This window comes from Colobus angolensis, unplaced genomic scaffold (genome assembly GCF_000951035.1).
Source record: "Colobus angolensis palliatus isolate OR3802 unplaced genomic scaffold, Cang.pa_1.0 Scaffold178, whole genome shotgun sequence".
Taxonomy (NCBI): domain Eukaryota; kingdom Metazoa; phylum Chordata; class Mammalia; order Primates; family Cercopithecidae; genus Colobus; species Colobus angolensis.
Window position 1 is genome coordinate 4,143,811 of NW_012114910.1, and position 14,926 is coordinate 4,158,736.

The following is a 14,926-nucleotide window of genomic DNA, read 5'->3' on the forward strand; positions in this document are numbered from 1 at the left end:
CCCAAAGTGCTGGGATTACAGACGTGAGCCACTATGCCCAGCCTCTCCTTTCTATCTCTATTTTATCTTTTTGCTGAGTCATTTTAAAGTAAGTTGCAGACATCATTATATGTCACTTGTAAATATACTAGCACTGAAACTAGGCTGTTTTCCTATGCAAACCACAATACTCGTAGTACACTGAAGAAATTTAGTATTTAAACAATAATGCCATCTAAGGTAAGTTCATACTCAAAAGTTTCTCTATAATTATTTCAGTAATATTCTTAAAGCTGTGTGTTTGTGAATGTATGATCCAGGATCCAGTTGAATTTTTTAAAAGTTTGACTGCACTATGTTCAGAGAACATGACCTATATAATGTTAATTATTTGGAATTTGTTGATGGTTGCTTTGTAACTTTAGTACATGATCATTTTTTATGCCAAGTGTGTTAATTTAGTTCAGAATTATGGTCTACTAATTTTTTTTCCTTGTATTTCACTTTATGGTAGAGGTATTGGTTTGGTCAGTTTCTCCTTAAAATCAGCAGTTTTTATGCTTTATATATACCAGAACTGTAATAAAGGTATTTTAGAACAAGATAAAACTTCGAAACAAATGAATGAGAAAAGTCAGTCTCTAAGAGTTGGAATGAATAATTGTAGCAACCTCCCATACTTAAAAGTATCTCAGGCCAGGTGTGGTGGCTCATGCCTATATCCTAGCACTTTGGGAGGCTGAAGCAGGCAGATCACCTGAGGTCAGGAGTTAGAGACCAGTGTGGCCAGCACGGTGAAACCCCGTCTCTACTAAAAATACAAAAAAAAATTAGCCAGGTGTGGTGGTGCACGCCTGTAGTCCCAGCTACTTGGGAGGCTGAGGTAGGAGAATCACTTGAACCCAGAGAGGCGGAGGTTGCAGTGCGCAGAGATCTTGCCATTGCACTCCAACCTGGGCGACAGAATGAGACTCCATCTCAATTAAAAAAAAAAAAAAAAAGGTGTCTCAAGAGAAGCTAAGGTACTATTTTGAAATATTTTTTTAAAAAAAAGGGATTTCAAAAAGACACGCCAAATGGGCTCCATCCTAAGAAGCTGGTAGAATCATATTGATATTTGGAGAATTTCCAAATCACTCATGTAGAGGTAAATCACCACTTAGTAGATAATGTGAGGCCTTGTTAATTCTGTTAGAGGTTGAGTTTACAGCCTAAATAGTTACCTTAATTGGGGAAACAAATTGTATTTTTATATTACATCATGTATGTTATTATAGGTCGTTAACATTTTGTCATTTCCTTATAGGAAAATAAGTGACATTTTCAGGGGGATTTGTAATAACTTTGATCTGCTTGATTGAAGATTTATTCTACGTCCTTAAATTTCTAGAAACGTTGACCTCGGTTTTATTCTTTAACTTAAGGGTTACATGTAAACAATTCTTAAACTGGTGACTGCTACAGTAAATACCTCTTTTGCTTGGACTTTATATATCCCACCACTTTTTCTTCTCTCTACATATGACAGGGATTTATGGGCATGGACTGAGCTGTGTATGTTAGGGAATGTGCACACACTGTGTGGCTTGAGAGTTTGGTGTGTTGGTGATTCCCACATCTGGCAGGTGACCAGAGCTGCCTGGGAAAGCTTTCTTATAAAGTGTGAATCTTCCTGAAGGTCATGGTTGGGAATGGGGTCTTCGAATCTGGGCTTATGGTGATGCAGCTGAATCGCATTGGAGTCTGAACAGCTGTGTGTATGCTTACGGTAGTAGTGAGGCCCACCTGTGGCCATGCCTTTGTGGGTGTCTGTGGTTTTTTACCATGGAGGCCCTGAGTCTGATGACCAAATTACAATTTCTGCCATTCTCCTCCTCAGACTTCTTGGAGCTAATTAAAAGGCCCAGGAAATTTCCACCTTTTAAGTCATTTTTTGAAAATGTAAGCAAAGCTGACTTCCTGCCAGCATTTTGCAGTGGATTGTTTAATAATGTTCTCCCCATAGCTGGCTAAGAAGAAGGGAGGGTAAGTGTGGTTCTTGTGATGTTTCTCTTTCTAATGTGTCATGGACTCTTGGTACTTTTATTTCTTGGAAGACTGCTTTTGTTTTGTTCCATTGACTGTGAACATTGTGAAAACATGTATGCAAGACAGAGCTGCCATACGTGGTGTTTGGTGTGTGAAGCGCCTGCTCTTCTGCTGTGTGAGGACTTTGTATGTGATTGAAGTTCAGTGTAGGAAATGGGTGTGGTATTGAGTGAGTTGTTCAGTGGGCCCTTCGCATACTTGGGTGGTGGGGAGAGTTCAGAGATCTTTTATCACCAAATTTGATGACTCTGCCACTAGCCACTGTACCCATTTCTCCCCATCATGTGTATGCCACAAAGCACAGGGAATGTTGGCATGAGACTCTTGGGGTCTGGACAAAGCACACAGCAGAATGAGGAATCACCTGGGAGGCGGAGCTTGCAGTGAGCTGAGATCCGGCCACTGCACTCCAGCCTGGGTGACAGAGCGAGACTCCGTCTCAGGAAAAAAAAAAAAAGAACCTGAGGTTACCACCAGTCCCTGTGTGAGGAATGTTAGCTCTGGGGACGCTGTGTTCTTAATGGCATCCTGTGCACAGCCACGTTGGAGAGTCAGTGGCATGGAGATATAGAGAAGGGAGGTATCATTGTCAGCTCTGTAGAAAGCAGACAGGTTGGGTTTGGCTTTATAGGCTAAGGTGGAGCAGGGCTAGAGAGGGAAGCAAACATGGGCTTGTTTTGTTAGAGCTGGGGACTTCTAGGGGTGCAGTGAAGAACAGAGCTACAAAAGTTGGAGGAAGCCAGACTGTGGACCCTGCATAGTCTTGAAGTTTAGGCCCTGGTGGTTAAATGTTACAGATGTAGTTTGGTCTCCTCCTACCCAGAGATAATGAGAAGTGAGGGTGAATAGCAGCTGGTCACTTGGGACTTTGTAATAGCTTAGGCCTAAACACTAGTGTACAACTCGTGTCTTTTGAATTAAATTGTTAATGGTTTTTGTAGCTAGGAATACTGTGTTGGCAGTCCGGAGACATTTATTTTTATGGCTTGCACTGTTTATACAGACGCATGGTGTAGGTACCACATGATGAGGAAAGCCTTCTGCCGATAAAAGTCCTAATAAGATAGCCCATGTTAGTTTTTTGGAAATAAAATATTCCAGCCCTCTAAGGGTTAGAAAATTTGATCTTTTCTCTTTCATAGCGTATTTATTGACTTGAAGTTCAATTTAGCATAGTCTCTGTGAGTGATTTCCTTAACTCACAGGGAAGGCACTGCTTTGACGCCCAAGAGATGGAATCTTAAGCCTCTGTCTTTACATTTAAGCTGTCAGTGTGCAGCCAAGTCCTGGCTAAGAAGCCTTCTTGCAGCAGAGCTGGGAGAAGAACAAAAAACTTGGGTGTGTGTTATGTAGCTGAAGCTCTCCCGAGTAGAGGTGGTGGCTTGTTGGTGCTGTTCTGCCTGCATGGGGGTCAGCTGCAGCCAGGGCCAGCCACCCAACCCTGCAACACCATGTACTGGCCTGTGCATTTCATTCCCTGCGCTGCCCTAAGGTTGATGAAATCAAATATTTTTCCTAAGCTGGAAGGGGGAATTACTCTTACCTAAAGGGAGAAACTTGAGAAAGCAAAGACCTGGTATTCTTAGAAAATGTTAAATTTAGTTCTCGGCAAATTTGATGTTTTTATTAAATTTTTTTGAACATTATATGTGGATCAAAAATATAAAATGGTAGACAGTGAAAAGCCTCTTTCATTCCCCTGTATTCCAGCTGCCTATTCCTTTACACCTATATACATGAAACTAGTTTTTATTACTTCTATATCATTTTTGCAGATACAGAAAATGTGGATGTATAGTTTTATTTTCCCCCTCGTTACACAGACATATTGTATATACACTGTTCTGTGTTCCCTGGAGAGATTCCCTACATTGCTTGAGTCTCTCTTCCAATAGAAGAACAAGAGAAGTTTAATAAAGGTGTGTTTCTTAATTTTATAGAAAGTGTGGATTGCGAATTGATGGGAAAACAGATTTACATGGATTTGATTGGATATCAAAGATAATGAGAGTTCCTGACAAGGGTTTGTGGGGCTTTTAATGAAGCTTGTAGCATTAATGTATTCTGACTCTTAGAAATTTTTTAAAAACTCCCAGTGAGTGGGTCTTTGGATTATCAATAATGAAAACTTCCATTCGTCTATCAGTTTGGCCGGTGATAGTTTTTGATACTCCTGTCTTTTTTCACTCCTAAAACATCAGTTGTTGCCTGTGAAATGTTTTTTTTCTCCAGCCTGGAATTGGTTTCCAGGGAGCAGAGGGTATAGATTTTTTTGTAGGCTCTTGCCATCTGCAGATGCTATAGCACCTCCTTTTTCCTCATTTCTTTTGAGAACAGCCTGTCTCGCCACTGTTTTACCACAGTAGCCCATGAAGTTCTTCAGAGCTCTGCCATCCACTCAGAACCCGCTTCTCTAGAATATACTGTGGTGTTACAGTGGGGTTAGTTTTCTTGATGTTCAGTAAGAATGTGAAGACAGACAACTTAGACTTCACAATGGTGTAATTGTGGTTAATAATTGTAATTGGCAAAATCACAGAGCATTAAATAGGAAAGATCTGAGTTGGCTTAAATGTTTTTCTCCCTTGGAATTCCTTCCTTTTTTTATGATTACAATATAAAACCTTCATCTTTAGTCTTCTCATTTATTTCAGATCAGGTAGTAGAAACGTCAAGGGATTCCTTAGTCACATAAATATCAAATAAGCTTAGAGAGTGACCTGCACTTAGGATGACAAGATGCAGTGAGACTAAATTAACTTTCTGTTTTCTGGAATCTGTTTCAGCAACTCTACCAGATCCTGACAGACTTTGATATCCGGTTTTATATGTATGAACTACTTAAAGTAAGTGGTATTCATAAACTGTTACTTTTTTCAGGCCTGTTCATTAAAAGATAAGTTTTTGAGAAAACAAAGAGAACTCAAGCAGAATGTTTCTTGATACCCAGAGAATTTAGTGAAGTTTTTAAACTTATATTGAGGCCTCCATCAAGGAATCTTCACATAGAAACTTTCCAGTGGAACTGAGAAAAAAGTGGCCAGTCAGGGGGTACCAGGAACATTATACCTTAGAACCTCCCATAGCTCTTGTTTGGTCCATGTGTTTTCTCTTTGCTGCTTTATTCTTACTGTGAATATAACAAATCACCCCAAACTTAATGACTTTTATAAAATGATTATTGTTTCTTATAATTCTGTTGAGTGAGCCAGATGATTCTTTAGGTCTCAGTTGACTTGACTGGGGCAGGATGGTCCAGGATGGCCTCATTCACAGTCTAGGACCGCAACTGGGGCTGCAGGGATAGCTGAGGTCTCATCCTCCAGCCCGTGAAGTTCATGCTGCTTCCCATGGTGGTCCTCCTGGGGTTTCTAGCGGCAGAGAGAGTGAAACCTCAATGTATAGGCACTTTTCAACCCTCTACCTGTGTCATATTTGCTAATACCCTATTCGCCAAGGCAAATCACATGGCCAAGCCTAGCTTCAAAGGGTGGAAAAACCGACTCCACTTCTTGATGGGAAAAGCACTGAAGTCATATTATAGAGAGACATGCCTACAGGGGTGGCAGGCATTTGCAGCCATCTTTCCTTGCCATTTGTCGTCATCCCCTTCTTGCATGAGTCTTCCTACCCCTGTAGCCCTGGCTCGTTAATGCAGGGAGAAGTGATGGGTAGAATGTCTAAGAGACTTACTAAATCCGAAGCACAATGAAATTTGAAGAATTACTGGTTGGTGGAGGAATGATCATTTTGTTTGTCTAGATAAACACTTAAAGGAATGCTCAATTTGTAAATTGGGATACACCCATGGGTCCTAGATTTTTGTGTCATGGATCACTACAAACCTAATGAAAACTATGAACTCCTTCCAAAAATGCTTGTATTAATATGCAGTCTTGTGAAAAGTTTTAGGGTAGTTGTAGATCTTAAGAATAGTTCTATGAAATGAATGTGTTTTTATAAGAACTTGTACAAACCACTTTTTTTTACAGAAAGCTGAGGTGGTGGGTTTAAGGTTCACTCTTATGACTAATGGCTCTTCCTTTTTGTCAGTAAGATCAGAAAGACAAAAAAAGGTCGAGCTTGATTTATCCCACCTTTCTCCATGTCTTCTCCAGACTAAAATTGAAGCATTGGTGTGGATAAAATTTGCAGTGCCAGGATCCTGTGAACTGTCAGGCTAGCTCCTTTCCTAGAGGTGCTTCCCGAGTAATCCTGTGCACTCTCACCCCATGAGAGCTACAGTTCAGATCTCACAGTTGGTTATTTTTAAGTAAGGTGGTATTGTGATTTTGTGTTATTTAACCATCAGCCAAAGCTAAAGTTGTTTAAGCCAGCTCGCCCTTAGGTCCCATAAAGACATCCAACTAATGCAGGTCTTCCCAAGTGGACATGTGGGTGTCGCTCAGTGTCTGATGTCCTTTCTGCTTTCTGGAAGTAGCAGCTAGGCAGTAAGGGCATATACTTATTTTTGCTAACGAGACATAGAATCCCAGATGAAACTTGAAAAATGTCTTTCATGCTTAATAGTCAGAAACTGTACCAGATTTTAAAACTGAAATAATTCCCCAAAGAATTTCAAAGCATGTCAGTAACTCTATAGGGAGTCCGACTAGGAAACTTGGCAAAAGAATTAATTACCTTACTGTATTTGTTCAGTCTTTGCTTTCATTGAGTATTTTTCCCATGCCAGGTATTGTGGTCTTAATTAGTTTATTCCTTTGGACAGAGTAGGCAATATAGCAGAATCAACACTTGGTAAATTTTCTCTCTGAAAAGAAAAAGTAGGAATGGGGAAGACTAAATATTTAACTCCTTTGAAAATGTAGAAACAACTGAGGCTGAGGGCTGCAGTGTGATGACTCAGTGACTCAACCAGATCTCCTGATTCAGACTCAGGGAGGTCTGCCCACGACCCCTAGTGTCATAAAGCACTGCCACAAAGGCACTTTGGAATCTTGCTACAGTTATTGTAAAACAGAGGAAAAAAATTGAAGTAGAATGTAAGCGAATTAAATAAATCTTAAATGTAAAGTCTTTAGGATGTTTGTGTATGTAAAACTCTCACCCAGATTTACATAGGACGATGATATCCAGTAGAGTTAGCAACCACTGCCCACAGGTAAATTAAGTAAAATTTAAAATGTAGTTGCTGGCCAGACTCAGTGACTCACGCCTGTAAATCCCAACGCTTCAGGAGGCCAAGGCAGGTGGATTGCTTGAGCTCAGGAGTTCAAGACCAGCCTGGGCAACATGGCAAAGCCCTGTATCTACCAAAAAAATACATATATATATATATGTATATGTATAAATTAGCCAGGTGTAGTGGTGCATGCCTATGGTTCCAGCTACTCAGCAGGTGGAGGTGGGAGGATCCACTTGAGCCTGTGAGGCAGAGGTTGCAATGAGCTGAGATCATGCAGCTGCACTCTAGCCTGGGCGATAGAGCAAGGCCCTGTCACAAAAAATAAAATAATAAAATAAAATTTAGTTCCCTAATCACACTAGGCACATTTCAGGTGTGCGGTGGCCTCATCTAGCTAGTGGCTACTGTATCATAGCATGCAGGAATAGAATATTTCCGTCGTTGCAGAAAGTCCTATTGGACAGGGCTGCTAGAGGATATTGTGAACATCCTGCAGGGCTTTCTTGTGTTCTTCTGTTCAGTGTCTCCTCTGAAGATTATGTCCTTATATGTATCCCCATAGTTTAGTAGTGCCTGTTCTTGATCTTCAAATAACAAACATTCTTTTTTATTTTTTTGAGACAGAATCTTTCTCTGTCGCCCAGGCTGGAGTGCGGTGGCACGATCTCAGCTCACTGCAACCTCCACCTCCCAGGTTCAAACAATTCTCCCGCCTTAGTCTCCTGAGTAGCTGGGATTACAGGCGCGTACCAGCACACCTGGCTAATTTTTGTATTTTTAGTAGAAACGGGGTTTCACCGTGTTGGTCAGGCTGGTCTCAAAACTCCTGACCTCATGATCTGCCCGCCTCGGCCTCCCAAACTGCTGGGATTACAGGTGTGAGCCACTGCGCCTGGCCATAACAAGCATTCTATATTGTATACTCTTGGTTCAGGGAAAAGCACAGATCGGGGGAGCTTACTCCTGGAATGCTAATCCCAGGGCTCATTCTCTGGCTTGTGCACTCCTCCGACATGAAGAAGTCCACTCCAGTGTCCTTGAGAATCTAGTTTATTGCTTCTCATCCAGGTCGAGCTTGTCCCCCAGGGGACATTTGGCAAAATCTGGAACCATTTTTGGTTGTTATAACTGGCGGGGGGCTCTACTGGTAGGGAGAGGACAGGGATTCTGCTTGAGGAGTATTTCATTGACCTTGTGTAGGATTCAGGTGCTCGTTAAGGTTAGCCAAAGGTCCTGAATTTGAACTTTATGAAGATAGTTTTTTTTTTTTTTTTTTGAGACGGAGTCTTGCTCTGTCGCCCAGGCTGGAGTGCAGTGGCCGGATCTCAGCTCACTGCAAGCTCCGCCTCCCGGGTTTAGCCATTCTTCTGCCTCAGCCTCCCGAGTAGCTGGGACTACAGGCGCCCGCCACCTCGCCCGGCTAGTTTTTTGTGTTTTTTTTTTAGTAGAGACGGGGTTTCACTGTGTTAGCCAGGATGGTCTCGATCTCCTGACCTCGTGATCCGCCCGTCTCGGCCTCCCAAAGTGCTGGGATTACAGGCTTGAGCCACCGCGCCCGGCCGAAGATAGTTATTATTTTAGGCAAGGGAGATTTAGAAGCAAATTTTTATGTTAAAAAAAAATGGAGCTTAACAATCTAATAAATGATTGAAAGATTTGAATCACCATTTCTCCAAAGAAGATTTAGAATGGACAATAGACACATAAAAAGATGTTCCACTTCATCACTCATTATGGAAATAAAAATCAAAACCACATGGAGATACCACTTTATGCCCACCAGAAAAGCTGTAATCAAGTTGAACAATGACAGGTGTAGATGAGAATGTGGAGAAACCTAAAAACCCTCAGGTTGCTGGTGGGAGTAAAAGTGATGCAACCACTTTGGAAGATAATTAGGCAGTTTCTTAAAAGTTTAAACACAAACTTCGCATACAACCCAGCACTTCCACCCCTAGGGATCTACCCAAGGGAAATTAAAGCATGAGTGGAAGCAACCCAAATGCCCATCAGTAGTAGTGGAATACTACTCAGCAAGGAAAAACAACTAGGATGAATCTCAGAAACAGTATACTGAGTGAAAGAAGGTAGACGAAGCACTATACGTGTATGATTTCATTTTATGAATGTGCAGAAAAGACAAATGTATACCAGCAAATAGCAGGTCAGTGGTTGTGGGCAGGGCACCGAGGGATTGGGAGAAGTTAGGAGAGGGGATTGACTACAGACAAGCTCAAGAAAAATTTTAGGGGTGGAGATGTTCTAAAACTGGATTATGGTGATGGTTGCACAGCTCTTTAAATTTGTGAAAAACCATTATATACCTAATATCTGCATATCAATCATCTTATACAAAGCAATTTTCTCCTTTGGAGTAATAATGTAATGATCATTCCTTTTTTTTTTTGAGACCCACTCTGTTTCCCAGGCTGGAGTGCGATGGCACCATCTCGGCTCACTGCAACCTCCGCCTCTCAGGTTCAAGCAATTCTTGTGCTTTAGCGCCACAAGTAGCTGGGACTAGAGGCGCCCACCACCTCTCCTGGCTAATTTTTTGTATTTTTAGTGGAGACGGAGTTTCGCCATGTTGGTCAGGCTGGTCTTGAACTCCTGACCTGAAGTGATGTGCCTGCCTCGGCCTCCGAAAGTGCTGGGATTACAGGCGTGAGCACCATACCTGGCCTCGTAATGATAACTGTTAAAGGCTAGCTGGCTCGGGGATTGTATTAAGGAAAATACTAATGCTTAGTCATCCAGAAAACCCACGTGGGACCCTTGTGTACAGAATAAGCCATATTGAAAGATGTATTTGAATGTCATTCTTCATGTCCACATAGATGCTGGTCTGTCCTTTGAACCATTATGAGAGGTGACTCCAGTGAGGTTCCAAAGTCTGGTTTATCATCCCGCACACACACCACCCCCCTCCCCACTGCCTGCCTTTTTTGCCCAGGCTGAAGTGCAGTGGCACCATCTTGGCTCACTGCAGCCTCCACCTCCCGGGTTCAAGCAGTTCTCCTGCCTCAGCCCACTCAAGTAGCTGGATTACAGGCGCGTACCACCACGCCCAGCTACCTTTTGTATTTTTAATATAGCCATGTTGCCCAGGCTAGTCTCAAACTCCTGACCTCAAGTGATCCACCCGTCTCAGCCTCCCAAAGTGTTGATTGCGAGATTGTGCCACTGCACTCCAGCCTGGACAACAGAACAAGACTCCGTCTCAAAAAAAAAAAAAAAAAATCTTCCTCATAGCCCTTGCTGTTCCCTTCATACCCTCTTTCTACCGGCTGTAGTGTGCAGAGAGAGCAAGGGGTGCCTTCTGAAGCACGCTTTTTTTAATCTTTCATTACAGGCAGCAAGCTGCCCCTTGGGGGACTGTATTCAAGTCAAAGTGTCACAAATAATAAGACTATGCTTGCATTGGGGGATGGTAGTGGGGTTGCTTACTATTATCTGTGCTTTCTTACTTAATAGGCTCTGGATTACTGCCACAGCAAGGGAATCATGCACAGGGATGTGAAACCTCACAATGTCATGATAGATCACCAACAGAAAAAGGTACCATTACAGCCAGGCAGCAACAAGCTTGATTAAAAGGCTTAGAGCAGACCAAAAAGCTGTCCAGTGCCATGATGATTTCTGTAGACCCATGGTGGGTTTTTGGGCAAACTTTTGTTACTGTGATTTCTCCCATCTCCATTGTTGATTTCTACTTTGTATAGCATAGTACACAAGGAAAGTAGACTGTTTAAGTATAGTGGCTAACTGTAGTCACTTGTTTTATTTTGGTCATAGTTTTCTGAAGGGCCTCAGAAAGAAATTACAGCTGGTGGTTTCTGCTTCATTTCTTGATGACCTGCAGACCAATCTGCCTGGCCTTAAAAGAACACTTGGGTCCCCCCTATTTTTGATATCCATCTCTGTTGGCCCTAATCAGTGAGTAAATGGATCATCTAGTAGTAGACGAATAAATCATTGGAGCAGTGCTTCAGTCCTGGAGTGGGATGTGTGTCCCCAGCCCTTTCACTGACACCTGGAGCTGATAACGAAAAGCTATGAATAATGGGAGAATGTGTTACCAAATGTAACTGCCTACAGTTTCTGAAGGCAGGAAAAAAGGTTGAGCTCTGTTGATCTAGAGAGAGGAATGAACCAGGATAATTTAAAATTTTTTCAAAAAGCATTTCAAGTGCTCTGCTCTAAAAATGACCTCTTGCACAGTTGCTGAAAATGTCATCTTTAAGCCAGTGCACCTGCTCACATTTTTTGTGTGGACAAATGATTGTTACCTAATGTGATGTGGCCTTGTTCTAAGGCATAGGCCCCTAGAAACACTCCTTTCACATGTTTTTTTCTGTCCTATTTGTAGCTGCGACTGATAGATTGGGGTCTCGCAGAATTCTATCATCCTGCTCAGGAGTACAATGTTCGTGTAGCCTCAAGGTACTTCAAGGGACCAGAGCTCCTCGTGGACTATCAGGTAAACTTGTTTAGCAGAGCTACTCTGGGCTATTTATACTTGCTTAGGGCTTTTTCTGATTTGCTGTTTATCTAGTCAGTTTGGATACTCTCAAAACCCAGCCATTATTTCACCCTAAAATGCTAATTTTAGTTTTTTCTCAGCTAGTTTTTTGGGGGACAGAGAAGTTTTTAAATCTAAAATATCTGCAAAGATTAAATGAAGACTAGAAATTCAGATCAGAACATTTCTAGGAGCCAGGAAGTTAAAAAAAATTTTTTAAAAATAATCTACGGCCATACCACCCTGAACACGCCCAGTCTCATCTAAAAAACAAGTTTATATCAGAAAAATGGATTTCTACTACCCTTGGCTGATGGGTTGTCCTTATTGCCTTAGATGTATGATTATAGCTTGGACATGTGGAGTTTGGGCTGTATGTTGGCAAGCATGATCTTTCGAAGGGAACCCTTCTTCCATGGACAGGACAACTATGACCAGGTGAGCAAACACTATCTGGTTCTTATTGATTTGGGGGTGAATGCCAAAAAAATAGCATCCTTAGATAGGAATACTATCCTTGAGCCACTAAATGTCACTCAGTGTCTGCATATGAGCTTTTCTTCAAGATAAAGATTGCACAGAATTTTGTGTTTGCCAGGTCCGCAGAAGTAGAGGCAGATAATGCTATCTATGCCAAACTTCCAAAGTGAATGTGAAGAAGTCAGGCACCTCCTTGTCTAATAAAACTAGATTTTAGTCATTAGATTCTGATGCCCTGTACTTGTCCATCTGTAGAAGATTATTATCGTAAGTTGTGTTATTTTAAAGGCAGTTTGGAAATTTGCATTCATGTGAACTTCTTGTCCTTGGGTCTGTCTGCCTGCCCTGGACTCGGGTTTGTACCTGGTCCCTAGAGGGTTAGTGGTGTGGAACTCTTCTGATTCTTTGGTAAAGTGTCCTCATGGGCTCACAGTATGTTCTGAGCTCAGTGATTTGGTCAGTTTGTTTTGTGTTTCAGCTTGTTCGCATTGCCAAGGTTCTGGGTACAGAAGAACTGTATGGGTATCTGAAGAAGTATCACATAGACCTAGATCCACACTTCAACGATATCCTGGGACAGTAAGTAAGAGAGAGAAAGCATGCTTTACCTTACCCTGTTTCAGAAGTGGAAAGGTTAGCCAAAATCACTTTCTTTTCCTGTTCTAATTATAGTAAAATGGAAATAGCCGTCTTTTTTCCTACGCATATTTTCTTTTAACTTATTGAGATATTTGGGTTTTATGTCTTTTAATCATTTTACTTCTCTGAGAGATAACCTATTAATAGAAAAGGTAAAACAAAAATCATAATGTTACCGAAAAAAGTTTTCTGGTACAGCATAAGCTTCTTTTTAATGGCCAAACTTGGAGAGCGATGATTCAATAGGACACTTAGTTTGTTTTTTAATTTTATTTTATTTTATTTTTCTTTATTTTATTTACTTCATACCTCTTCAAGGTGGAGAGACTTACAATTTCTTCTTGTTCTTCGTAATGGTATTTTTATAAAATAGCAAATTTTAAAGTACATTGAGTTTTCAGGTACAGTGCAATAATTTGAGAAGTAAACATTTTGTTAACAGTTTTCAAACGGTATTTTATGTAACCTCCCTGTTCCTGAGGCTAGCCCTGGGAAATATATCTGCTGACCAATAAAAATTACCCACTGTCCTGCATGCCACCCAGAATTGACTAAAAGCCTACCGCATAAAAAATAATCTAGAAAGGTTCCACATATTCTAAATCAGATATTCAGATATAGAAGTTTTACCTAGTTGTGTTTAGCTAATCACAGAGCACCATTGTGTTTTAGGATGCTATGCTGTAACTATGGGGCAGTAAGGCAGGCACCAGTTAGAGATTTAACAAGCTTGTAATCAGTACATTATTCTAAGATTTTGTTGGCTTTAACCCTAGTAGATAAGGATTCTTGTTGAATTTAGTCTCTGATTACTGATGCTTCATTTTTCTTCTCAGACATTCACGGAAACGCTGGGAAAACTTTATCCATAGTGAGAACAGACACCTTGTCAGCCCTGAGGCCCTAGATCTTCTGGACAAACTTCTGCGATATGACCATCAACAGAGACTGACTGCCAAAGAGGCCATGGAGCACCCATACTTCTGTGAGTCTCCAGGGACTGTGTTCAGGGAGTCATTCGTTCAAGAGAACAAATCTTCCACTCTTTATCTTTGAGACCAGTCAGTAGAATTCTAGGGTATTTGGACTGGATTATTCCAGAATTTGACCTCATTTATTGTAGATGATTGAAACAATTTTGTAGATCCATTTCTTGATTACCAAAGGTATTTGCTTATTCTCTGAATGTATCTCCCTTGAGTTCAGGCTGTTTGACTACTCCCTGTTACCCTGAGGTAATAGATCACAAGTTTCTAAAATTTGTTTTCAAACGTATATATATTTGTGTGGTAACCTAATTGAAGATTATTTCTCCCCTCAGAAAACTAACTAGTAATTAGTTAAAAGTAGTAAGATAACCATTGTATATTTTGAAAGAAGGAGATGAACAGATGGATGGATGAAAGGAATTTGAGGAAAGGTAAATAGGTATGGAGAGACCTCACTGAAATCCTGACTGAACTGCTCACTTAGAAGTGTGTGCGCATTCACTTTGTGTGGTTGCTTATTGTTCTTCGTGTGTATGGTTCATTCCACTGATAATGTGTGTTTCAAATAAACTTCCTGTTATTATCAGTGTCCTTTCTGGGGAGCATGGCGGTTGAGAGACTTACCTCAGTTCGCTTTCTGAATCAAGATGGAAGCATTCAGCACTTAAAGTCGTTGTCTCTGGCTTAACCAATATGCTGCCTTTCCCTCTCCTTTGATTTCCTCTGGAGATGAACTAAATTCTTGCCTGAAGAATGTGTCGCTGTGGTCTTGAGCCTGTGGCCCATATGCATAAGGGAGACCACAAATGGAAAAGCCTTCAGCCTTCTAGACCTCAGCCCCAGGGAACTCAGATGTCCCCACTCCAGTGTCTGGGACAGAAAGCTGTGTTTACCCGAGTTAGATCAAATTAGGAATACTGATGTTTATGACATGTCATTAATGATCTTTCTGCTTTTCTGAATATATGTCATACATCAATTTAAAAAATTTTGGCCGGGCACGGTGGCTCAAGCCTGTAATCCCAGCACTTTGGGAGGCCAAGATGGGTGGATCACGAGGTCAGGAGATCGAGACCATCCTGA

General features: G+C 41.3%; 1 protein-coding gene across 1 annotated transcript in view; it reads left to right on the plus strand.

The window, feature by feature from the left end:
* The window catches only part of CSNK2A2 (casein kinase 2, alpha prime polypeptide), a 40,506-nt gene that overhangs the window by 18,767 nt on the left and 6,813 nt on the right, over positions 1–14,926 (plus strand). Inside the window, exons 4-9 of the mRNA XM_011938806.1 lie at positions 4,854–4,913; positions 10,688–10,771; positions 11,583–11,693; positions 12,072–12,173; positions 12,694–12,794; positions 13,691–13,839. Of these exons, the coding sequence (XP_011794196.1) occupies positions 4,854–4,913; positions 10,688–10,771; positions 11,583–11,693; positions 12,072–12,173; positions 12,694–12,794; positions 13,691–13,839 (607 nt within the window). The remainder of the gene's footprint in view (positions 1–4,853; positions 4,914–10,687; positions 10,772–11,582; positions 11,694–12,071; positions 12,174–12,693; positions 12,795–13,690; positions 13,840–14,926) is intronic.